Raw genomic sequence first — 26,352 nt, 5'->3', positions numbered from 1 at the left:
CTCTGTGTAATTGATGATGCAACCAATCAATATCGATGTAAACATATCGTCTGCTAGCATGTGGCTGCTCTGTATGACAAATTTTATAAATAGTATTTTGTGATTTTAATTTATTTTCAAATAAATATTACATAGAACATTATTCGTTTCTTTTAGATATGTAAATTACATAAACATTGTGGAATTTTCAGTAAAGTGAAAAATTATTTATTTGGATATACAACCAACATTTCAGCATATTTCGGCAATACTCTGAAAAAAGCATAATTAATTTCTGAAATCTCCGAATAAATAATTCATCACTTACCTGAAAATTCTAAAATTTCTTAATTCCCAATATTCCTTCTAAATAAAAAAAAGAAGAAAGAAAAAAATAAGAAATAAGAAAACACACACACACATAAGCCGGCTTTATTTTCGTTTAGTTCATTCTCATTGCAACTTGGGGGCGCTAGAAACTGTTTAAAAAATTAACATCGAGTGACCATGTATGTGAGGATAAATATGTTTTGGGCGCTAATATTAGTGTAGAGGGTAGTGGAGAGGTAGCACAATAAACAAACTTCATTAACTTAAACTTACTATATGAACAAAACTACATATACACAAAAATATATGCATCAAAAGATAATACTATGTTGCGTGAGCTAAGTCTCCAGAAACGGCGCAGCTCCGCTGAGATCTCGGTGTTCGAGATCTGATCGCTTCGCGGTCTCGAGGCATGAATTTTTCCAAGATTCCAAATGCCTCGCCTGGGTTCGTGTAAATATGGAAATATGGAACTTTTTGAGAATATAGAAAAAATTTCAATAATTTACAGGGCGGTAAAGTGGGGGCTACAAAAAAAATGGTGCACCCTGATTGACATATTCCAGCCCTTGTACTGATCTGGAACAAAAAAATTGAAAAATTCTCAATCTGTAAAGATGTCACTATCGCATTGACCGTAGCAAAAAAATTCGCAAAATGGAGTAGACATAAAATATCAATTTTTTGACATTTTCGAATTTTTTAAAATCCAAGACAGACAAGATAGAGAGATATATGTTGGAATTATAGATTAGGTATGGTGTCTTTATGAAAAAAAACTAAATACGTAATCAATTGGAATATTATTCTCTTGGATTTCTATACTCTATTTCTCTTGGAGTTTCAGAGGTATGTCCTTACAATGTTAATTATCAGAGAGAACTGACTACCTATTTCCTAAACTTAATACATTTTGGATTTTATTCTATATTCTATATATAAACCTGGTACCTGGTTTTATGACCTGTAGCTGGAAAACCTTTTCTTTCTTTATTTTAGGAAATACCAAAATATATCCTTTGACTAAGTTAAAATGTGTTTAATAGATGTTTTGAATTAGAAAACTTCACTTCCAAAATCATATTAAAATCAATATTATTAAAGTAGGATATCTTAAAAGAGAAGGATTTTTGCATTCAATATTCCCACAATATAAAAAAAGATTTCCACCAAATTTCAAAGGAATCGGTCGGGTAGAACTTGAGTTATCATGTAAACCACTTCAAAAAAAGTATTTTTGAAAAAACCGTTTAAAGTTTGAGAAACAATTCCAGTAAAATAGCTCGTTCCACTCGGCCGGCTTAGACGCTATGTTCCAAAATCTACTATACCTCCAGAAAACATGAGAATTTTCAAAAATCCGTTTAAGGACATATTCTTAAGGGTTCGAGCTTTGGAAATATGAAAAAAAATCGATTGGAATTTCCTGGGTCAGGTATTGGTATTTAATTAAGTATTTTTAAATGCAAAGACACCACATGTTGATGATATAGCTTTATGGATTCCTGATATAAAAATAAAATAAGAAATTGTTATTACTTACTCTGTGTTTGAGAATTGAAATTTGTTTATTGTTAAGACTATCCTGGCACTTCAAAATTATGATAACATTCCTTATAATCAGGCATGAGTTTATAAGATTGATTTTTTAAATTATGTCTCACTTTTTGACAAGCTACACAATGAAAACCAATCATTTGCTTTTTATACTCATGAGACAATAGCACACCAGTCAATCTGAAGAGGATTTATAATTTCATTAAAAAAAAAAACGAAATTGATAATAAAGTCCCGGACAAAAAAATATCCAGTCATAAATCTTACTTTTCTTGATCAAATCCAAATACATAGTGTGTAATTCTCCAATTCCTTTGAAAACTTCCAAAAATCAAATGTATTGGAAAAAAATGTTAATGTAAATCAACTTTTCTGTTGTAATGTTGGTCAGCTACTGAAAAAGATTTCATAATTGGATTTGAAAAAAAACTTCTACAAACATTTCTTACCCAGACTTCAAATTTTTGATTAATTTTAACAAGAAACTTGAATTTCACAGAAAATTTGCCTACATAATACAAGACAAGTTTCATAGAATCAAACAAATCCACTTACCAGCTCCAATTTTTAAGTAAAGCATTAAATTTAAGTGCAATAACAATTATTTTTTTCAACAATTATTGACAATAAAAATTCTTATATATTCCCTTCCCTATTAAATTTAAGTGCAATAACAATTATTTTTTTCAACAATTATTGACAATAAAAATTCTTATATATTCCCTTCTAACTCCGCCTGGTGTGTTTCGGTGTGGTGGATTGAGTAGCCCGCTGGACACAACTGCCGGTCCCAAGCCCGGGTAAAGGAGGAGGGTCAAGTCGATAGGCCAGCCCCCTATCACTTGGAAAAAGCTTCTTTTGGCTAAAAATCCGAAAACTAGGCCTCGGAATATGGATGATCAAAATGGAAAACGACAATGGCAACGAAAACGGACTATGATTTGTGGAACATGGAATATACAGGGAATTAGAACGAAGGTAGATGACATTTTACAAGAAATTAAAAAACATAAACTGGACTTTATTGCTCTCTCTGAAACAAAGAAAAAAGGACAAGGTACACAAACACTCGGGGAATATATCCACATATACAGCGGCGTTAACAAAGAAGAACATGCAAAAAGGGGTATATCGCTCCTTATACATGAGAAGTATAAGAAGAACGTCTCCAGCTGGGAAGCAATAAGCGATAGAACAATAAAAGTTAATGTCAATTTAAAAGGCTGCAAAATAACAATAATTGCTACTTATGGACCTAATGAAGACGCACGGGTAGATGAAAAAGAAAAGTATTATGAAATGCTAAATGAGCTAATATCTCAGACAGGTAACGATCGAGAAATCATAATACTGGGAGACCTAAATGCTAGAACTGGCAAAGAAACGAAGCATGAGATAATAGGGCCCTACGGTGAAAATACCAGGAATGATAATGGCTCCAGGTTGATAGATGTCTGTCAACATAACTTACTAAGAATAATGAATGGGTATTTTAAACATAAGGAAATACACACATATACATGGACGCAAATAACTAGAAATCTAAGATCAATAATCGACTATCTTATAATGAAACAAAAAACGAAGATAAAAGTGCACAATGTCAGAGTATATCGATCCGCAGAATGTGGAAGTGACCATCATCTGATAAAAGCTAAGTTAATAATGCCAATAATCAAAGACAACAAACAAAAGAATCAACTGCAAAACAGTAAAGATTTAACAGATATAGATATACCAAACTATAATATAGAAAGCCTTATGAACGAGAGCACAAAATTATTATACCAACAAAGACTGGACCAAAACCTCCCACAGGAGTACGAACAAGAACCAACAGACAATCTTACCAAAGTAGTAATTGACAGCATACACAAAGCAGCCAAAGAAGCCTTAGGATATAAAGAAATGAAAAAGAGAACACGAAATTATTGGTGGACTGAACAACTGCAAAATTTAAAAGAACAAAAACAACGATTGTATCATACCTGGCTAAGCACTAAAAAAGCAGAACATAAGGAACAATATAGTGAAGCTGTATCAAAATTTAAAACCGCTGCGATAGAGGCCAAAAACCTCAGCTGGGAAAATAAATGCAAGGAATTGGATACCTATTTAGGAGGACGCCAATCCAGGGAATCGTGGAGATTTATAGATAATGTTAGATCTGGCAGAAAAGAAAATATCCCAATAGGCACCATATCACCAAATAAATGGCAAGACTATTACCGCTCATTACTCAGAGAACAGAGATCTGAATATAGTAACATGCCGGCTGAAGACATACGGATTACAGGTGAACCAATAAAAATTAACGTAGAAAAAACAAAGAAAGCTATAACACTACTTAAAAATGGGCGCGCTCCTGGTCCAGAGGGAATACCTGCAGAATTAATAAAAGCAGGAACAAATAGGCTGTTTAATATCCTAACAGAAATTATCAATAGACATCTAAATGGAGAACCAATACCGCAAACGTGGAAAGAAGGATGGATCACGTCCATATACAAGAAAGGAAATAAGGAAGACTGCAATAATTATAGGGGCATTACAGTGACTAGTACGCTCAGTAGGTTATACGGAAAAATAATAAAGGAGATCATTTGTGAAGAATATCACCCATACGAATCCGAGGAACAAAACGGCTTCAGAGCAGGTCGATCGACGATAGATAGTATTTTCTGTCTATCACAAATAATCGAAAAGAGAACCGTAAGATCACAAGAAGTGCACCTACTATTGGTAGACTTGAAGAAAGCGTATGACACAGTACCTGTCTCAAAATTATGGGAGGTTCTGGAAAGAACGAGCATAAATACCACTCTAATAAAGGCTATAAAAGAACTATACAGAGACACAACAGCAAAAATAAAAATAGGTAACAAGGTGACAGACGGCTTCAAAACAACCAAAGGCTTGCGACAAGGGTGTTGTTTATCCCCAACTCTGTTCAACATATACATAGATGAAGCCCTAAGAGTTTGGAAAAAAAAATGTAAAGGAATGGGACTAACTATTGGGGAGAGCACCTTGTATACACTGCACTATGCCGATGACCAGGTAGTGGTAGCACAGGAAAAAGAAGATCTGGAGTACATGTCTAGAAAACTTATAGAAGAATACCAAAAATGGGGTCTACAGGTTAGCACGGAGAAGACACAATACATATGTATAGGATCAGAAGATTCACCTGGGAATTTAGATCTAGAGGGAAAAATAATTAAAAACTGTAAGGAATGCATATACCTAGGTGTAAAACTAACAACAACAGGACGAAACGAGGAAACAATTAGGGACAGAATAACCAAAGGAAGAAAAGTAATAAGAGCCCTGAACTCAGTGCTGTGGCAAAAGAATATTAGACCAGAAACAAAAAAGAGAATATACAACGCCATTTTACAACCAATAATTACATATAGCTCCGAGGTTTGGCAACTTACAGAAAAGCAAAAAAATAACTTAAATGCAGTGGAAATGGATTTCTGGAGGAGAGCAGCAAGAATATCTAGAACGGAACATATAAGAAACGAGGAAATAAGAAGACAATTGAAAGTAGAAAGAACTTTAGTAGAAGATATAGAAAAGAAACAGTTGATTTGGTACGGACACGTTAAGAGAATGGGAAGAGAACGACTACCAAGAATAATATTAGAATGGACCCCCACAGAAAAAAGAAAGAGGGGAAGGCCACCTAGAACATGGCTACAAGGAATCACTAGAGCAATGTCCGAAAGGAACCTAGCAGTCGACGACTGGCAAGATAGACAGGCCTGGAGATTAGGAACCCAAAGGCGTATAACGCTATAAAAGGGGATATATATATATATTCCCTTCTGCAAATAGGTGATTTGTGTACCTGTAATCAAAATAATATAACTATACAGCTACCAATTTCTTTTATAGTAGAACCCAGTAGTACATAACATTTGAAATTTTAATTTTTCTTACCTGTTCTTTGTTCTCATGCTTAGTATCTTCAGAGTTGATAATTAGTTCAAAATCTCCAAAACATTTATGGTTGCTATTACAAATATAATAGAAGTATCAACATCTTTAGTATTCCTACTCTCACTTAAGTTTATAGTGTTAAAAGTTGGAATAGCACCTTGTTTCATTGCATATCTTGTCCTCATCAATTCTTCTGTACCATTCATCATTTATATTTTATCATTTTCAATGATATCCTCTTCACTGAAATGCAGTTCACAAACATAATTTTTTTTGGGACCAGTTTTTTATTAATTCCACACCACCACATCTCCAACAGATCAGCGTTCTTTATAAAAAATTAATTTTAAGCTTATATAAAACGTGTAGGTATTATTTAAAAATCAAAGTAAGCAAAAACAAAAATTTAATTTTGTATTGTAGATGAATATAAAAATTCACTTGCTCAGTTTGTGAGCATTTTTCTTAAGATAATTAATTAAAAAATATAATTATATTTTATTTAATAATTAAATGATAGTTAATTAAAAATGACAAAATTTAGGTTACCTTCGGCACAGTAAATAATGATGTACACCTCGTATCCAATTTGTTATATTTATGACGATCACTTACACTAACACTTCATCCAACAGTGCAGCCATCAACAACACTACGATTTACCATTCTTAAAGATCGTCACAACATTCCATTATTTCTCAACTTTCAAAATTTACTTAATGTGTTGCCTCTAAACAATAACAAATAGACGCAATTTGCCGGATATTAGCAAACGCAACGTCGCTCTGGCGGCATATTTAAAAAATGACGTATTCTCGGTTTACTGCCCAGATCAACCACCCCCACCCTATTTGATAACTGTTATTATTTTTTGTTCTTATTTAACTGAAATTCGAAGACGCAAGTTACACCCACAAGATTTAGGAGCAAATCTTTAAGCATTGATAATACTTACATCATAAATTACTTTTATCCATAACAATTCATTAGTTATAGAAATAATAACCACAATTAACTATAAAATTTATAAAGGTTAGAAGCATAGAAACTATAGGTTACGGAGTGTAGAGAAGGAGGAACATCTCTTATGGACGGTACGTTTAAAATATGGTCTGAATTCTGTAGGGATAATACGTGGCGCTGATTGTACTATGGGATTGAGATCTGAAGTTAACCACTTACTATATCTGAAACTAGCTTCAGATTCTATAAACTAACGAAAACAGAATATTATGTAGGTGGTGAAAAGGATTAAACAACGTTTAAAAATATTGATTGAACAAGGAGTATATATAGAAAAAAAAATCCTTAATATCTTATTAGATTTTTATTTTTTATTAAGAACTTGATATATTTCTGTACCTGCTGCATATAAGCTAATTACCAATGATATTTTAACAAAACTATAATTATTATATTTGTGGCGGATAGAGTTCAATATTTTATTTCTATGAACCAAAATGTTTTATTTTCAATTATTTTATTATTCTTATTGATATTTTTATATGACTATAACTATTATATTAGTTGCTAATGAAGTTCAATATTTTATTTTTATGAACCGAAATATTTTTTTTTATTATTCTATTATTTTTATTGATCTAATTATATCGCTATAAGGTAAGGCGGGGTAACTGGGTCATGATTTTACAACAGTAGTATGGGTTCGACATTTATACGGGCAATAAAAATTACAAATCTAAGAAAAATTTAATTTAGGATATATATGTGTCTTAAGAAAGGATTAATTTAAAATACATTCGGGTTTTAGAATTAAATTGCAAATAGTTGAGTGAAATTTTTTTGTTTGTTGTTTTTTTAGCACCTGGGCCCAGTTACCCCATATAAATGGGGCAACTGGACCACCTGCCCATAATTTGTGTGCAAGACAATGATATTTAGTTTAGGGTATCTAGGCCTCTTTGAAAACATTAACACTTTCCAGAAAATAAAGTAAACGACATATATATTTTTTATTTTACTTATTTAAAGGAGTTGTAAGTAAGCTAACACAACTAGCTTTAGACAAAAAAGAACAAAAAAGTATAGAAAAAGGTTTAATAAACTACAAATCGCAGTTTAAATATATATTATAAAAATTTCTTGAACCTAAAAACGTAATTCAAAACGAAAATATAAAATTCTTCTTAAAAATGAGAGTTCCGAAAACATATAAATGATATAAGTACAGACAAAAATACTTTAATCAATAAGGTTACTTAAATCATTCAGATCGGTATTAAAAGATATCATATTACGATACCGTGCCGATTTGCATGGTATAGGCTGCGATAATTTTCTCACTATCTCAGTGCTTTTTATGTAGGATTGTTCCTCCGTTTCCTGGAATTTCATAGTCTGGCCATGTCTCTTTAAAAACTTGACTTCGTAGCCGTGAGTATCAGTATTTTGTATTCTTCCAACATACATTCTAAAAGATAAGTCATCTTTTCCAAAAACAACGGCATACTGACCAGTACTCAAGCAGTTACCAGAACTCACGATGCTTGGTTCTTCCTCGCTATCAGAAAAGTTTATTGTTAGGCTTTCGTCACTTTCACGCAGTGAGTAGTCACTTTCACGCAGTGAGTAGTCACTTTCACGCAGTGAGTAGTCACTTTCATTTTCACTAGACGAGTCAAATCTTGGGTGTTCATTTTTTTGTTTGGGTTTTTTTACTTTCTTTACATTTTGCTTCTTACCGGACTTTTCTAAGAGCTTTAACTTTTTTTGCTCTAGATTTTTCTCCTTTTCCAATTCTTCTTGTTGTCTTTTGGTTGCATATTCTGTCGATGTTATGATTTCACAATGGGTTACCAATCTTTTACGCTTCCGTTCTGGATTTACTTTTTTATCTTTTTGAAATAGTTCCAGTAACACATCTTCAAAACTTTTTCGTGTTGGATTTTTGGACTCTTTTCCAGAAAGATCGCTGTCTGTATTTGCTGATGAATTCAACACGGCTCTCGATGTACTCGGCTGATTACTGACATCGTTGCTTAATGGTTCCTGATCTTGCAAAGTTGAAATCTTGTTCTTTTCTGGCTCCTTGATTGCTGTTGCACCGCTAACATGAGTATTGTTGCACGTTGGAGGCGGGTTGTCTTTGATTTCTGCACGGATTTCTGCTTCAGCAGTAATAAGAGGAAGGCTGTCTCTATATTTTTTTAGGTCGTCAGGCTTGAATATTGAAAGAGGAATAGCGTCTCTGTTTGGACCATTTTTTTCTGGATCGTATATTCCTGTTGTCTTAAATCCATTTTTAATACTCGACTCTGGAATTCGACTGGCAACTCTCGTCAGGAGAGCTGTAAATTCCGGTTTGGGGATTTTTCTTCTGGGATTTTGACGCTGCCATTTGCACAGCTCCTTATCCCAATCTGTTTTTAAACCTTTAAAAACCGCAACATCAAGTGGTTGCAAAACATGCGTAGTGTGAGGTGGCAGTTTCATAATGCAAATATTATTTTCCTGGGCTAACTGGATTAGCTTTGTTGAAATATGTGTTACATGTCCGTCATACACCAACAGTACAGGCCGTTCATTGCCAATATTTGGAAGGAAAACCATTTTAAACCAGTTGTAAAATAGGGTTGTTTCCATCCACCCTCGCTCAGTTACGGAAACGGCAGTTTCTGTGGCAACTTCTGTATTTATCCAATTTTCCATTACGTATTTGCCCTTGAACACGCAAAGCAATGAGAGGGATTTTCCATCAGCGGCATAGCAGAGTAAAACCGAGGTGTTTTCTCTTCCAGTGGAACTAGTCTTGCGTTGACACTTGCCACTAATAGCCCCAACAATTTTGGTTTTTGACGGGTCGTGGCAAAAAGATGTCTCATCACAATTGTATATTTGACCCGGCCTTTCTTCTAGATTTAAGTCCTTTACGAGCTGTGTTAACTTGTCAAAAAAGTCGAAAATTACCCAAGGATTGACCTGGTCACCTCTAATGTGTTCAATGCTTTGAGGTTTTTTAATGGATAATCGATGCCTTTTTCTAAACAAAACAAACCAGTCTGGACCAGGGCGTTGATCTTTAAATCGAATCTGTATATTATTATGTCTAATATACAATTGTACCAAGTCCAAAACCTCATCTCGTGAAAGTTCAAATCCGTTTTTTTCCATTACTCTAATGCAGTTGGCAATTTCCTCTTCTTCTGCAGCCGACAAATAGGATCTTACACCTCCACCGCCTCTGCCCTCTTCTGCGGAAGCGCCTTTACCTCTAGTTCCTAATACATAATGTTTCAGTGTGCTTCTTGGAATATTATAGAAAGCAGCTGCACCTCTAGTAGTTTTATTTCCATTTCGCACATCATTAAGGGCCTTTTGAAGGTCTTCCTTAGTATAGGCAAATCCGGCACCCTTTTGCGTTTTTCGAACATATGTCCGACCCATATCCAGTACCTGAAAATATATATATATATATATATATATATATATATATATATATATATATATATATTATATATGAGTCGAGAGTAGCGTATATATGTCTTTAAAAAATTTGTTTTGCGTATTTGGGGTAACTGGACCAGGTTACCCAGTTACCCCAGACACATGGCCCAGTAACCCCGTTTTGTGAAAAAATTCGGGGTAACTGGACCACCCATGTTAGTTTCGATACGAGATTAGCACATGGTCTAAAACACTTGTTAACTGTTTGTTATATACGTATATAGTAATAATAATTAAAAATTGTTTAAAAAATACTTACAGTTTTCGGATAATAATAAATAAATCTCACAACAGCAACACGTTGTTTATGGAACGACGGACCAGAAACTTCATGAACCACTCCATATGAAGACCATTGAACAACTGTGGTAAGGCGCGTTGTTCTGCTAAGTAGACGGTGTAATACAGCGTTGCCAAGTGCTTCACAATTAATTTAAAGCCTAGGTAAAAAACTTAAGGGGCATGGCCCAGTTACCCCAAGGCCCAGTTACCCCGCCTTACCTTAATTATTATATTAGTTACGGATAAAATTCAATATTTTATTTTAATCAACCAAAATGTTTTTTTTTATACTATTTTATTATTGTTACATGATTCTACTTTTTTTTCATATTAGAATGTATGTATTATCTGAACCAAATAAATAGCTAAATAATAAAGTTAATTTAACGAGATTCTGTTTTGTTATTCGTTTCACTATTTTAGTACTACTAATTTCATTATCACGGTGCATTATTTAAAGCATTACTATACAGTTATTTACAAATCAGCGCGTAAAATTCAAGCGAATACCCTCTATAATCAGCGCCACCTATTTTCCCATCAAAAATCAGCTCACATTTTTTAACCCAGAGATGTTCCTCCTTCTCTACACTCCATACTATAGGTATAGATTTTATAGCTTAAATTCTAAACAATAATCTTCTTTTTCAGTGTATCAAAAGCAGATAATTGCTTAAATAAATAATAAAATATTTAGTTGTTTTATTAATTATTCTAACAAGTGAGAAAAAAATCAATAAACCACAAAACAAAACCCAAATTTTTATATCTAATAAATATAATATGGATTTGAACTGAGTCAATATTAAATTACTCTATTTTCAAATAAAAGTTCTTTTATATAGATATTAGCTTTGTTCGCCGGTCAAATTTTCAAAATCGTCGATAACTTCACCTCTCCCCACCCCGCGAACTACAATATGAATCTTTTATTTTTCTCGATGGAAAATAAGCATTTGTTTTCTCTGTGTAATACCCGGTAATTCTGTTAACGTGCTTTATAAAATCGATTACCTCAAAATCAAAGGTTCCGAAAAAGCTTTCTCTTCTGTATTAGTATTAATTCAATGGTATATACCAGGATTCCGACCGTAATGTTGAAAGAACAGCAAGGACAGGTATTTCACCGCTATAGCGCGCTACATCTTCCCATTTTTTAATAAAAATAATTTTAACAAATGAACTAATACTTCATACTAAATTTATTTTTACATGGACAAGACAGGTTTCAGCCAGTCCCGAATAATACTTATTATAATAATAATAATATCGGAGGTACAGATACTATTGAATACTTGCGCACCCAGTGGCAAAAATGAACTATGATCTGGGTCTATTGTTATGTACATAGAGTAAAAATCCTATACGATATGATAGAAAGGTATTATCCATAGATAAAGAAAGACTTCTTTTATTGTCAAGTATGTAATACATACTTTACATATATGATCATTTCATATGACTACGACTTAATTAACCTAATCAGTTTCCTAACAGTGAATGTGATCTGGGTTAACCCGATCATAATTTTCGAAAATTTCTATTCTATTTCTAAAAGTTATTTACATGTTTCTTTGGTCTTCAGAACAAGAATGAGCTTATCAAATTCATAAATCCATTGAAATTGAATTAGTTGATAACCTTGTGATTAACATTTGAGTTAATTGACTTTCAATATTTTTACAAATTGATTTGCTTCAATTCACATCAGCTATTCTTGGAATAGAAAATTAATTAGATCCTTAGATAAGATGAATAATTTCTTCAATTTAGATGTATAAACAGAAGATCATAAATCAGTAGAATATTTTCAAATTTCTAACTAGGATAATTGTCTTCGCTGGCCACTGTAACTTTATCCGATTTCTATGGCTGCAAGCAGCAGAATCAAGGATGTGGTTATTCTAGGGCAGACCTACCATGTCTTAATTTGACATATGACACTATAAAATTGTGGTTTATTTGTATAAAGTGTCACCATCGATATGGCGTCAAGTGAAGAAATTATAAATCAAAACAATAATATTTTGATGTAAAATAGGGATCATAAATAATGTAATTGATCGGGCTCTATATAATTAAAGAAAAAAATGGCCGTAGCACTAGAATTGCCAGTCATAGATAATGCGTGGGTCAATTTTTGTGAAAGACACGCACAAGCAGCGGCCCAAGATTTTTCCAAAAGTTGTATTCAGTATATTACTATGAATCTATCAGAAAATGCTCGATCAACAATTACCCATAAGGAGTTTTTGCGAAAGTATATTGAAGCTTTCAAAGAGCAATTTGAAATGGATTTCAATAAAAGGAGATTGCAAAACACTAAAATCTCCAATGGTGTTAGTACAAAAAGTGATGAAGTTACAGTTGAAAATGAAGATGAATCTCCCAAGATGCAACATAAACCGTTTTTTAGAAGGTAGGTGGTCCCGGTAATGAATTATTTTTCCAATATATGATAAAAACTTGTTCACTATTGATAGCAAAGAATTTCATTAAAAATGGTTCTTTATTAATGTATTGTTTTTTAGTTAGTGTGTTTTTTATTATTACTATCTCCTTAAACCTCTATATAATTTATTTTGATATTTGGCCAATATGTTTTCTTATAGAAACATCTTTTTGAAATCTGACATTACTAAAATAGATTGATGAATAAAAGATACTTAATATATAAATATTATTAACTTTTGGTCTGTATTTTATAGATATAATTTTATAGATATAAGATGATCTTACTCCATGTAAGGAACATCATCATTGCTGTTATGTTAATCTGAGCCATCACTGCAAGAAGCATGCATTTTTTTATTAGACTTTTTTTTCAGTAACCTTTTTCAGTCTGAGTTTTTCTTCTCTTTCCTTTTTTTTCTGTTCATTTGCATCTATTTTTCTTATTATTATACTCCTACCAAGAATATGAAGGGACAATTGATAGAATGTTTTCTTTCTTTCTATTATTGTTATTTGTCTTTTGTATATTCGAAGGAGGCTAAAATAATGCCTTGAGGGGTGTAGGTATGTTTTTTATAGGTGATAGTGCTTTTACATGGATGTTTCTTACTGGGGTCATAACATTGTTCATAGCTATATGTTTTTATCTTCTTCAATATGTTCAATGGACATATGTGATAATGGAGCAAACTGGTGTACTTTTTAATTCAAATGTGTGTTGATTCCTTATCTCCATTTATACACTTCTTATTTCCAGGTCACCTTCAATGTTCAAGATCGATTGGATTTTCAACTCACCTGCTAGTTTCCTAGCACTTCACGTTATTAGTCTAGATTATTGGAAACTTTCTCTTTAATAAATAAATTTAATCGAATCAACAATTTTTTCTTTTTGTTTAGTGGCAAAAATTGGGGAAGGTCCCATTTTTTCACCAAATTTACGAAATTTTATGTATTTTTATAATAACATTCATAGCCTTTTACCATTTCATAATCACCTAATAAATGCATTCGACGTTTCGAAGTACTCGCAGAAGACTCAACTTATAGAACTATATGTTCTAATTTTATAATTTAGTTTTTGAATAATTTAGCCCAATCTCTTTTACTACAGTCTGATCAAATGATCAGCACTAAATCTGAATAATAAGAAATGCCATTAAACTGCTTTATTTTATTTTCAGACTCAGTTTTAAAGTTCTTCGAAAAAGTAAAGATTTATTTCACAAACAGCATTCAGAAGATGGAGATATGAATCACAGTAAGACAAAACTAGCTAAAATAGTTGTAGAGTGCAGAAAAGAAGGTATTGTCAATTATTCAACCCCAGAGAGCTTGGATCAACCTGGTGGTCCTCCTAAATGGGAAAAATGTCGTTTGCAGCTAGTTAAAGCGACTGGTGGTTATATGCTGGAATTCTATTCTCCACCTAAAAATCATAAAGTAAGTATGCCCACAACGTGAGCATAGTTCAATATTATTATTTATTGCAGTCTTTAATTTACAGTATATAATCAAATAAATTTGCTTTTCTCTAAGTTCTTTGAAGTAATAACTTTTTTGTACCTAAAAATATATTAAATAATGTCAGCTGATGGTACATGCAGCATTTATTAGTCAATTCGATTAAATCTTGATAATTTGACTAAAAGGTCTTTTCTAAAACTCAAGTTATACTTGTGTAAAAAACTGCATTACAAATATTTTTATCTGTCTAATGAATATATACTATTTATCTTATTTAATTAGTTAACATGACACATGATTGGATGTCACATCGTTTGCTTATTAATACTTGGAGAATTTTGTTGGATTTTTTTCACATTCAAATATGCAAACTGCAGATTAGCGTTTTCTTCTGACTTATGTGCCTAAATCCAAAACTCTATATTTATAACAGTGGTGCCTCACACAACGAACTTAATTTGTTCCGGGAGAGAGTTTGTTATGCGAAAAGTTCGTTATGTGAATCGTGTTTTCCCATAACAATACATGTTGAAAAAAATAATTCGTTCTGTAGCATAAAATATGCTAAGATGACAAAAAAGATACATTTTTTGTTATTATTTTTATTTAGATACATCTAAAAACATAATTTAAAAAACACACACACACATTTTTTTAATTTTAAGACAGACTAAGTAGAGTCAACTGAATCTTGCACATCTTCATCCATTTTCTGCTTTTTGGCCGATGGTTTTATGAAAAAACTGTCCAAAGTCGTTTGTTTTTCTGCCGGAAAAACGGACAAGAGTATCTGAGTAAACATCGTTGATCCTGTTTGCTTCAGCTGAATCCGGATAGTAGGCATTAGTAAACTCCTGGACTGCTTTCCATTTGACCAGAATGTTCTTGATGTCAGCAGTTGGGATTGGTTGATTGTTTGATTGTTGCTCCTTGTTATTAGATGACGCTTCCCTTTGAGAATTGTCCTGTTGCTAGAGCAGAAGTGCTTGGAGCTCTTCAGTTGTCAGCTCTTCTTCGTGTTCCTCAAAAAGCTCCTCTATATCCTCTACCTCTAATTCCAACCTTTAAGCCACTGTGATGATGGCCTTCACCACTTCTGTGTCATCAACTACTGCTTCTTCCTGAGTCCACGAAGGCACAAGCTTCTTCCAAGAAGAAATGAGGGTCCTTTGTGACACTTCTTTCCAGGTCTTCTGTATAAGTCGTATTGCCATAAGGACAAATTTCTCCTTCCAAAACTTTTGGACAGTCATATTGTCCACTAAACTCGCATTCTTCAAACACCCTATTAAAGAGGGCTCTAGTGTGGAGTTTTTTAAAGTTTGCAATAACTTGCTGATCCATTGGCTGAAGAATGGATGTGGTGTTTTGTGGCAAATACTGCACCTTGATAAAAGGATAATTTTCGTGCAATATTTCCTCTAGGTCTTTTGGGTGAGAAGGGGCATTGTCAAGTATCAGAAAGGCTTTGAGCGGCAGCTCTTTTTCCAGCAAGAATTTCTTCACAGCAGGAGCAAAGGTTTCCAGAATCCATTCGTTGAAGATAACTTGGGTCACACAGCCTTTTTGATTGGACTTCTAATGGACGGGCAGTTTGGACTTGATAACGCTATTTTTCTGGAAAATTCTTGGATTTTCAGAGTGATAAACCAATAGAGGTTTGATCTTGAGCTCTCCGCTGGTATTAGACGAAAACATAAGGGTAAGTCTGTCCTTCATGGCTTTGTGTTCTGACAATTTCTTCTCCTCTTTTGTAATAAAGGTTCCGCTCGGCATTCCTTTCCAGAAAAGACCCGTTTCATCAGCATTGAACACTTGTGTGGGCAGTATCCTTCATCCTTAATACATTTTTGAAAGTTGATAGAGAACTTTTCTGCTTCTTGTCAGCACTGCCAGCCTCACCATGCATAGTAACGCTATGGATTACACACCTTTTCTTAAATCTAAAAAACCACCCCCTGCTGGCTTTTAATTCTTCATTATCTTGATTGCTGCTATTTCCAGGGACGTTTTTCTTTAGATCGTCATAAATTATCTTGGCTTTGTGACAGATAATATCTTGGGTTGTTACGTTACCTTTTACCTGCCTGTCCTTAATCCAAATCGCTAATAGCCTCTCCAATTCCTCGTGGATTGAAGACCTATTTTTTCATGAAATAGTTTTGATAGTTTGGCTACTTTGGCTGATTTAATTGCATCCTTATTTGTCAAAATGGTGAAAATGGTGGTCTTGCTGAGGCCAAACTCTTTGATGAGGTCACACTGTTTTACCTCACAATCACTCCTTCTAATTATTTCCTGTTTCATTTCAACAGAAATCACCTTCCTGCTTTTTTTAGAAGCCATGATATAAAAAAAATATTGAAGACGACTGCATGATTTAATTCGTAATGAAGAACGATTGCCGCGATACGTGAGTAGTTGGAGCAAGTCATGTTCTAAATAACTTTGTCATCTCGATAGCACATACCATCCAGTTCTTGGTAAATGAAGGTGGAGCTTCTGGTAAATTTTTAAAAGAAATGAAAAATTGAACATTATAAAAAGTAGAGAGAGAAGTGTTGGACGGACTGGGATTCGAACTTGTGTAGTTCGGATTGCGATGCCGAAGCGTTGTCCCTTGCGCCATGACAGTCATGTAAGTGTGTGTGTAAAGTGGGTAGTTAAGCGTGTGGGGATGCAAGAGTCAGAGGGTTGTTGGCGTGCGGGGGCTGGTCTAGAGTGCGGGAGCTCGTTGAAAAAAAGATTGGACCCACGGACAACTGTCGAATATCGTTTTTATGAAGATTTGTAAAATAAGATGTTATTTGAATTATATTTTTTGTTGTTCATTCTTGTTGTAGGTTATTATTGGTTATAATCAATGAAAAATAATTCGTTATCTACACCGCAGTCAAAAATATATACTTTGTGTTATTGTGGGAGGTTTATTGATTGCTACAATATCATGATAATCATACCGCATATTGTTCTAGAAGAATGATTTAGTATTAATATTTAAGATTTTACTTAGAATTGTTAAACGAAAATTCCAATACACATGAATATAGAGATTAATGAATATATTTTCGTTGTATTTAATGCAAGATGATAAAATTTCATGAGCACCTTCGATAACAAGACATTGAAATTAATTTTAAAAGAAACATAAACAATACACTGTGTTAATCGGATTGTTTTCGATATTTTTGGTTACTAAAACCAATAGAAATAACAGAGTTTTTCCATAACAAATTATCTAACCGTAAAAAGCGATAATTGGAGCTGCTTACGTTATTCAATATTAATCACAATAAATTCACCAAAATCATAGCCATCATATACCAAGCGTTCCAAAAATCATTTTCTTGTATATAATAATAAGTGCAACGATTGGTCCAGGCCAACTGATATTGCGATCAAAAACACAAATACTTGTCTAGTAGTCCGAGAGCCGGCTGTATAAAAGTCCTATGGATCAGATGCATCAATCATTTTTGGGGTATGAACAATAAAACCATAGGTCTAGAGGTCGACACCCCTGAAGTTGCTTGATTTTGCCCGTATGCAAAATTACGACGTCACTTCCGGTTTTTATTTTAGGTGTAATTGTAATTTATGAAATACATCAAGAAAATTTATGTCAAATTTATGTCAAACGAAAGTTTTTGATGCGTAGAATAGAAATGTCAAGGGTCGACCAGCTCAATTTATTCGCTACTCTGAGTCGACCTCCGTTAAAAATTATTTTAAGTTTATCTTAAGCCATCGAATACATGGATTTGCTTACGATTTTCTGAAACTAGAACCTCTCAAATGATTGAAAAAAATTGGTCGACACCTTTTATTTGCCCGGATCTAACTGTCGACTTAGTTTGAAGAATTAAAGAGCCTATGCTTATACATTTCATCTCTATGTATGTTTAATTATTTAATTATCTGTATATCTTTTTCAAATACATTAATAATTTTTTTTAATTAATTCTGTAACTCTAACATTACTAAAAAAAATTGGTCGACACCTTTTATTTGTCCAGATTTGATTGTCGACTTAGTTTAAAGAATTAAAGAACCTATGCTTATACAATTCATCTTTATGTATGTTTAATTATTTAATTATCTGTATATCTTTTGCAAATACATTAATAATTTTTTTTAATTAATTCTGTAACACTAACATTACTAAAATAAATTGGTCGACACCTTTTATTTACTCACACCCAACTGTCGACTTAGTTTAAAAAATCAATGAGCTCTAACTCATACGTTCCATGTCTATGCATGTTCAATTATCTACATATCTTTTCTAAATACATTGATAATTTTTTTAAATTAATTCTGTAACTCTAATATTACTAAAAAAATGGTCGACCCATTTTATTTGTGGAGTTAATACATGAATGAGTTTTATTACATACAAAAATGATATACAATGATTAACTATTAATTTTACATATAACTATCGTCATTAAAATCTACATCATTATTTACATCATCGCTATAATTCGGAATATTAACATTATCGTCATTGTTGTCTACAATGCTATTTCTATCATTATTGAAGTCGTCAGTATTATCGTTATTACAGAATTCATTGCCACTATCAGTTAAAATTATTTCTTCTATTTGAAGTGGTGTAGGGCTACCATTAAACATATTCGGCGTTATGGTAATATTATAATGATCATATATCCAACCACAATCTTCGTAATTCATTACAATACATTGTTTATACAAAGAATTTTGTCACATCGCATTAACATAAATTGTTCTAAGAATTTTTTGTTTTAGCGGTTCCCAGCAAGGTGGCATTAGGCTGGAATCATAATTCCTTACTTCATGCAAAAACGCCTCTTGAGTAGAAACAGCAGAAAAATTATTTTGAAAAATGATTAATCGTGACAAATTAACATCCGTGCAATTTTTTATACCATAAATTTCGCATGTATACTTTGAATTGTTTCCTTCATCTCCTTATCTTCGATCTTACCAAGATTATTAAGTAAAGCAAACATTTCTTGATATTTTACATTATTTATTAAAATATTGAAAGGTCTGGCTATACCTTTTTTAAAGAAACTACTGGTATAGTCACAACCTGTATACGCGTGAAACCCGGGCAATGCGTTGCACATTTTTTCACCTAAAAAGTTCGCTAATTTGGTACAATTAATACATTCATCACCGTCTTTACTGTTTGTTGAACTTAAGAGCCAAATTTCAAAACGCAGTTATTTAAAAATATTTCCTAATAAAATTATTAAAACATCTGTATCTGATGATTTTATCATTATTTTAGAGTTATCAGCGCACTTATTTATATGGTAAATTATCCGAGTGTCAGCTTCTTCAAGCAGACATTCTAATCGTTTTTCTTCTGTTTTAATAATTATATTATTACTTACAGAATACGAATAGCATTTAATCCCGACAGTAAGAAAAATTGTTTTTTTATCTATAATGGATGCCTTGAATTTTCCCAATATTGGCCTAAAAATTATACTAAAGCTTCTTTAAATTTTTTATTTCTTAAAGCTTTATAAAAATCATTTTGGTAGACTTTGAGATGGCCCAACAATCGTATATAGAATATCTGTTTCATTTCTGTTCATTCTTTCGATTTCTTTGATTGAAGGAATGAATTAATAAAAAAAAAATTAATAATCTGTTTAGAAAAGATATGTAGATAATTGAACATGCCTAGACATGGAATGTATGAGTTAGAGCTCATTGATTTTTTAAACCATTGAAGAGGTTCTAGTTTCAGAAAATCGTAAGCAAATCCGTGTATTCGATGGCTTAAGATAAACTTAAAATAATTTTTAACGGAGGTCGACTCAGAGTAGCGAATAAATAGAGCTTGTCGACCCTTGACATTTCTATTCTACTCATCAAAAACTTTCGTTTGACATAAATTTTCTTGATGTATTTCATAAATTACAATTACACCTAAAATAAAAACCGGAAGTGACGTCATAATTTTGCATGCGGGCAAAATCAAGCAACTTCAGGGGTGTCGACCTCTAGACCTATGGTTTTATTGTTCATACCCCAAAAATGATTGATGCATCTGATCCATAGGACTTTTATACAGCCGGTTCTCCGACTATAGCGTTATGTTATTGAAAACATTTTTTATTTCATTATAAAAGCATCATATAAAAATAATACATTTGATAGTGCACAAACACAAACATTGTTTTTATTATAAATATATTTTGGCTTGGAGTCTCTTGAAGGTGGGACCAATCCACAAATAGGTGTTGCTTTCGCGTCCTTTAACCATATCCACATTAGATGCATATTACCAAATTGATGTAGAGGTGCCACGCGATCTTGTTTGAGTCGATGACAATTTAGTTGGTTGAATTAAATTTGTAGTTATTATTAAAAGTAGTTATTTTTTAAAAAGTAGTTATTAAAACTACTTTTTAAAAAATAACTATTTCTACAAACTAAAAATGAGACCTTACAACTTGAAAGTTAAATAAAATCTAATTATGACATTGAAATATGTTATGATGAAAGGTATCTAGCGGTGTCGGGTTACTAGAAGCGTTCCCATAACTCCTCCGCCGTTAGACATAAATTCAAGGAATATGTTGAATTTCAAAGTTCCAAATTTTGGGGACCATTCTGGATTTCTTGGCCTTGGCTTCTTCTTTACAGTCCAATACAAAGTGATAATTATTATAATGAAATAAATAAAAACAGTCCAAATATTAAAATTTGCCGAGATGATTATTGGAGATGAAATATTTGAGATTTTCTGTTTTTGAATGTCCAAAGCACTTTGAATATGTTTAAAATTGGTCTAAATTGGTAGAATGTAGTTGAATTGGTTCTGTTTGAAATTTTGATATTTCACTTGGAAACGTTAAATTTGGAAAGTTTATTAATTTGAGTTCGGTTTGATGATTTTCAAAATTATTAATTTTAATACCGTTTATGTCCATTTCACACTCCGAGTCAAGTTCTAAAATAAAAGTTCCCTGAATTGGAAAATTGTCTTTGTTAGATCCGCACTTTTGATTAACTACACTTTCAGGGGTATTAGAATCCAATGGTTTTATCTAATTTTTGGATTCGTAATTTTGGCATTCGGATAGCTAACTGTTGACATGATTAAACGATCTTGAAGTAGTGGAGCATTTGAATTTCACTTGGGGTTTCTTCTTGAATGATGACGGGTCCATTCTGGTTGCAAATGTATTGTTCGGATGAGACTTCTTGACAATTCTCGTCAAAAAACATATAGGAAAGGTCATTTAGGATGAGTAATTTTGCTTGAGGTAAAATTACTTTGAAAGAATTTTGAGTGGGTACAGGCAATGAGTATATGCGCAAATAATTGTACATTTCGCTTTCTACTGTAGGAATTTCTAAGATAAATATTATTTTGTATCCCTTGGTATAACATTTTATTTCTGTGATCTTTTCATATAAGAGAATATTTTCTACTCTTGGTTCAAATGGAAGCTTATTAAATTTCAATTGTTCATTCACAATCTTAATTTCATCTAATAGTTCTCTAGGTTCAATTATTGAATTATGAACTGTATTTAATTTGGAAAATGTGATAGCTACTTCGATTTTCTCTAGAATGTTGTAAATTAATTGATAAGTTGGAGCGATTTGAGAAACTAGTATATCGGCGACAAAAAAGTAATAATTTCCATCTGATTGTCTGTAATAAGTTTCAATTTCCTCTATTCGTTTCAATAACGTTTGTTGGTTTTATGCCAATGTGTTTGTATTGTTTTCAAAAATGTTAATAGAATTTTGAAGAAGTGTTATATGTGAATTAACTATATTTTTTAATTTTGATTGATTGTCAGAAAGTGTGTTAATTGCGTTATCGTATTTTTCTGCATCGTTTTGGTCTTGATTACCCGTTAAAGATTTAATTATTGAGCCAAGTCCATTTATTAATCCTCTTTTGATTCTTATATTGAAAACTGGATTTATTTGATTTAACTGAGTTTGTATCTTTTGCTCCAGATTTAAGATTAGGTTGCATATTCTTTGAAATTCATTAATTAAGACCGATTTATATTTATCTCTTGGAAATATTTGCTGAATTCTTTTAAAGTGGTTTTGTATGATTTCGAAATGATTTACTGTATCTGAAATAATGAAAGTTTTAATAAAAGACCAAAAACCGATTTTATTTTGAGCATTGCCTAATTTGTAAGGTAGAAGACCAGGGTTATTATTTAAGTTATGGAGTCTTGGGTAGTTTGATCCCCCATGGATGTGGGTGGACAACCTGTAACAGTTGGAATTTGTTTTAGTTCGTTTATATGTATTATTTCCTTTTTATTTTGATTTTTTATTGAGGTTATTTCTACTTTATTCCTATCTAAAATTTCTGTTATTTCATAGGGTTCTATAAATTTATTATCCTTTTTACTATGATAACGAAGGTTTTTCTTAAATACTATTTGTCTTATATACTTAAAATTGGTATTAATACTACCTTTTTGATTATTTTTATCTACGATTTCATTCTTTTGTTTATGTATGGTTTCTTTTACATTTGCTTAAGTTTCTTTTTATGATTTTCAGCATAATCTGAATAAAATGCTGCAGGAGTAAAAATTTCGCTTGGATTTCGGGAATTTAGTACTACTATGTATTGAGCTGTTATAGCCTAAGATTGCATAGTCAATCAAATTATCTTCATTGGGGTGCATCTCTTTTAGAATTCTGAGATATTCTATTAGACTGGAATTAAAACGTTCTGCTATACTGTTCGATTCGTGATGTCCTATAGTGCCAAAATGTATTTTTATTTTATGTAGATTTAAAATTTCTTTTACAGTGTCATTATTAAATTCACTACCACGATCAAGAATTATTTTTTCTGGTACTCCAAAAGAACAAAAGTATTTTATTCATGCTTTACTTATATGAATAGCCGTTTTGCCTTCAACTTGATATGGTTGTGAAAATTTGGAAAATGCGTCAATAATAATTAAGTATATTTTACTGTTGTAATGGAATGAATCTATGTGAACAATTTGAAAAGGTTTTGATGCTGTTTCGGTTATTACTAGAGGTGTGTATGGAGGATGTCTGCCGTATTTTGTTCGTTGACAAATATCACACGAGTTTATATATTCAGTAACAGTAGTTTTCATGTTTTTCCAATAATAATTTCGTTTTAAATATTCGTACGTTTCTACAATACCACGATGGTTAGTTTTACCAACGTGATGATGCTTTATTAACATTATTTGTTCTTCTTTTTCCTTGATTGTATTTACTTGTTTTAAGCATCTAATTTCCGAGAAGTGTTCTAAATAAATTTTATTAAAATCTTTATAAAGAGAATCATTGTGAAAATATATGCAGTAAAAACGTTTCGTAATTATGTAGTCCTTTAAAAATTCGAGTATAAAGTCTTCATTGTTTTGATTCGAAATTTTAACATTTATTATTTTATGATTTTCGTAGGTTTCCTGCTCAACTAATAGTTTATGATATGGATGGGGTGTTACTATAATTTGATTCACTTTATTATTAATTATTTCGTCATTTATTCGTATACCGTCATTTGTTGTTTCATTAAAAGTGATGTGTTGTGTATTTGAATCGGTGTCAATTGTGTCAGCTGTGTGCAAATTGGCATCTGTTATGTTGTCATTTAGTTGTTCGTCTATAAGGTCATTCAAAAATTGGTCTAATTCATGAGGATCTGTCATTTCGTCAGGATTATTAATTGAATCGTTTTCATTAATAACTCTAGAAAGTGCATCGCAATTAGAATTTAAAGTACCTTTTTTATAAATTATTTCATAGTCAAATTCTTCTAAACGTAATCTCCAGCGAATCAATTTTGAATTCGGTTCTCTAAGATTGAATAGCCAATTTAAAGGACGATGATCACAATATATTTTAAATCGCTTGCTTTAGAGATATGGTCTAAAATATTTACAAGCCCACACTATGGCAAGTAATTCTCTCTCGATAGTGCTATATTTTTGTTTGGAGTTATTTAGTGTTCTCGAAGCGTATGCAATTGGTCTATCTGAACCAATTGGACCTTGGATAATACTGCACTTAGTGCAACGTTTGAAGCGTCAGTCGTCAAAACAAAGGGTTTGGAAAAGTCTGGGTACTGAATTATAGGTGGATTAATTAATAGATTTTTACAAGTGTTGAAAGCTGACATAAAATTTTGATCGTGTTTGACTTTAGCATTCTTTTTCAGACTTAAAGTTAACGGTTTAGTTATTTTAGCAAAATCTTTAATGTAGCGTCTATAATATCCTAACAGTCCTAAAAAGTTTTTGAGTTCTTGGTATTGGGGAATTTTTTATTGCACTTACTTTCTCAGGATTTGGCTTTACTCCGTCTGGTGTAATGATATGCCCTAAGTACGCGACTTTTTTCTTAAGGAAATCAGATTCATCTAGTTGGATTTTGAAATTTGATTGTCGTAAGCGGTCAAATACTGTTTTCAGTCTTCCTACGTGTTCTTGCAAGGATGTAGAGTAGATTACAATGTCGTCTAAGTATACTAAACATATTTCATTGTTTAAACCTCGTAAAATATTGTCCATAACTCTTTGGAATGTAGAAGGAGATGAACGTAGTCCCATTGGTATACGTTTAAATTCCCAATGTCCGTTTTGAGTTGAAAATACTGTCTTCGAAATGTCCTCTTCATGCATTTGAATTTGGTAGAATCCACTAGCTAAGTCTAGAGTACTGAAATATTGACTTTTGCCTAATTTATCTAGTATTTCTGTGATATTTGGTAAAGGGTATTTATCAGGGATGGTTTTTTCATTTAATTTTCGGTAATCTATTACTAAACGAAATTTCTGGAGATGAGTAGGGAGAATTGGAAGGTTGGATAATACCTTGATCCAGAATTTTGTTTATTTGTGTTTTGACTTCTTTATAAATTTCGCGGTAGCGATATGTTTTTGTAAATATTGGAGTATCATCTGTTAAATTTATCTTATGTTTTATTTGATTAGCGAAAGACAGCGGTATCTCTGCACAATAAAAAATATCACGATATTCATAACATAATTTTTTAATAACCTCTTTCTCTTCTGGATTACAATGATTTAGATCAATATTTTTTAAATTTGTTTTTAAAATACGGTCATGTTCTTTACTAATTTCATGATCAGTTTGCATTTTTTCTAGAAAATTAATTTCGTTTATATTCAAAATTTCAATATCGATTGGGTCGAAAAATTCGATTTTTTCGGATTTAGTGTTAGAATTTATGATTGTGGTTAGAGCAAAGTAATTTTCAACAATCACTACAGCGACCGGCATCTCGATATGAGCTGCAATGATTTATACAGTCTGAAAATGCGCTTTAATGCTGTCTTACAGTTTTCGAGGGAGTGTTATAGGAGAATCCTTTTTACACATATTATTACATTTTTTCCTCGATCGATGATTTAGCCTCATTTATACATTTTTTTGTATTGGAGACTCCAGCAGTATTTCAATGCAAATGGACGTGGAAGACCTTAATTTAAACTTGATAACATCCCCTTCTATAATGGATATACCAGCTATTGCATGAAGTTTGAACATGTCATTGTTTATTACTACATCACCATCGGCGTTATAATGAGATACACTTGAAATTTTACAACTGTTTGGAAATTTGAATGCAATTCCTCCATTATCCAATATATAAAATTCCTTGTTCAATTTAGTCTTTTGACCTTTTAAACGAAGAATGAAATTTGTGTGATAGGTATCTGGCTGCCATAGATATAGAGGCGATGATTCAGGTATATCATTAGATGGATCATAGGTTGATTTCGAAAGGAAATGGCTACCAAATTTGTTGATAGGCATTGCTTGATGATCTACGAATTACTGATATCAAATTTCAGTTTCTTCTTTATTTAT

General features: G+C 32.2%; 3 protein-coding genes and 1 long non-coding RNA gene across 4 annotated transcripts in view; 2 read left to right on the top strand and 2 right to left on the bottom strand.

Moving 5' to 3' along the window:
* Nucleotides 1-2,757: 2,757 nt before the first annotated feature.
* LOC130448268 (craniofacial development protein 2-like) lies at nt 2,758-4,166 on the top strand. The gene is made up of 2 exons (XM_056785552.1): nt 2,758-4,082; nt 4,163-4,166. The coding sequence occupies exons 1-2, from the start codon at nt 2,758-2,760 to the stop codon at nt 4,164-4,166; spliced, it is 1,329 nt and encodes a 442-aa protein (XP_056641530.1).
* A 1,530-nt stretch (nt 4,167-5,696) lies between these two features.
* Nucleotides 5,697-6,437, bottom strand: LOC130447963 (uncharacterized). The gene is made up of 3 exons (XR_008910290.1): nt 6,364-6,437; nt 5,815-6,142; nt 5,697-5,722 (listed from the first exon to the last, which is right to left on the bottom strand). It is a non-coding gene; the product is annotated as an uncharacterized LOC130447963 (long non-coding RNA).
* Nucleotides 6,438-8,016: 1,579 nt separating this feature from the next.
* LOC130448267 (uncharacterized) lies at nt 8,017-10,218 on the bottom strand. Its single transcript, XM_056785551.1, has one exon. It carries the CDS (start codon nt 10,216-10,218, stop codon nt 8,017-8,019), a length of 2,202 nt encoding a protein of 733 aa, XP_056641529.1.
* A 2,227-nt stretch (nt 10,219-12,445) lies between these two features.
* The window catches only part of LOC130447409 (SH2B adapter protein 1), a 120,336-nt gene continuing 106,429 nt past the window's right edge, over nt 12,446-26,352 (top strand). Inside the window, exons 1-2 of the mRNA XM_056784215.1 lie at nt 12,446-12,979; nt 14,199-14,457. Coding sequence (XP_056640193.1) covers nt 12,651-12,979; nt 14,199-14,457 — 588 coding nt within the window. The 5' untranslated portion in view covers nt 12,446-12,650. The remainder of the gene's footprint in view (nt 12,980-14,198; nt 14,458-26,352) is intronic.

Source organism: Diorhabda sublineata, chromosome 8, assembly GCF_026230105.1.
Source record: "Diorhabda sublineata isolate icDioSubl1.1 chromosome 8, icDioSubl1.1, whole genome shotgun sequence".
NCBI lineage: Eukaryota > Metazoa > Arthropoda > Insecta > Coleoptera > Chrysomelidae > Diorhabda > Diorhabda sublineata.
This window is presented reverse-complemented; position numbering and strand designations above follow the sequence as displayed.

Bases quoted from the DNA above. Each gene is read 5' to 3' on its own strand.
- LOC130448268 (XM_056785552.1), top strand. From the start codon at position 2,758: ATGGATGATCAAAATGGAAAACGACAATGGCAACGAAAACGGACTATG.
- LOC130448267 (XM_056785551.1), bottom strand. From the start codon at position 10,218: ATGGGTCGGACATATGTTCGAAAAACGCAAAAGGGTGCCGGATTTGCC.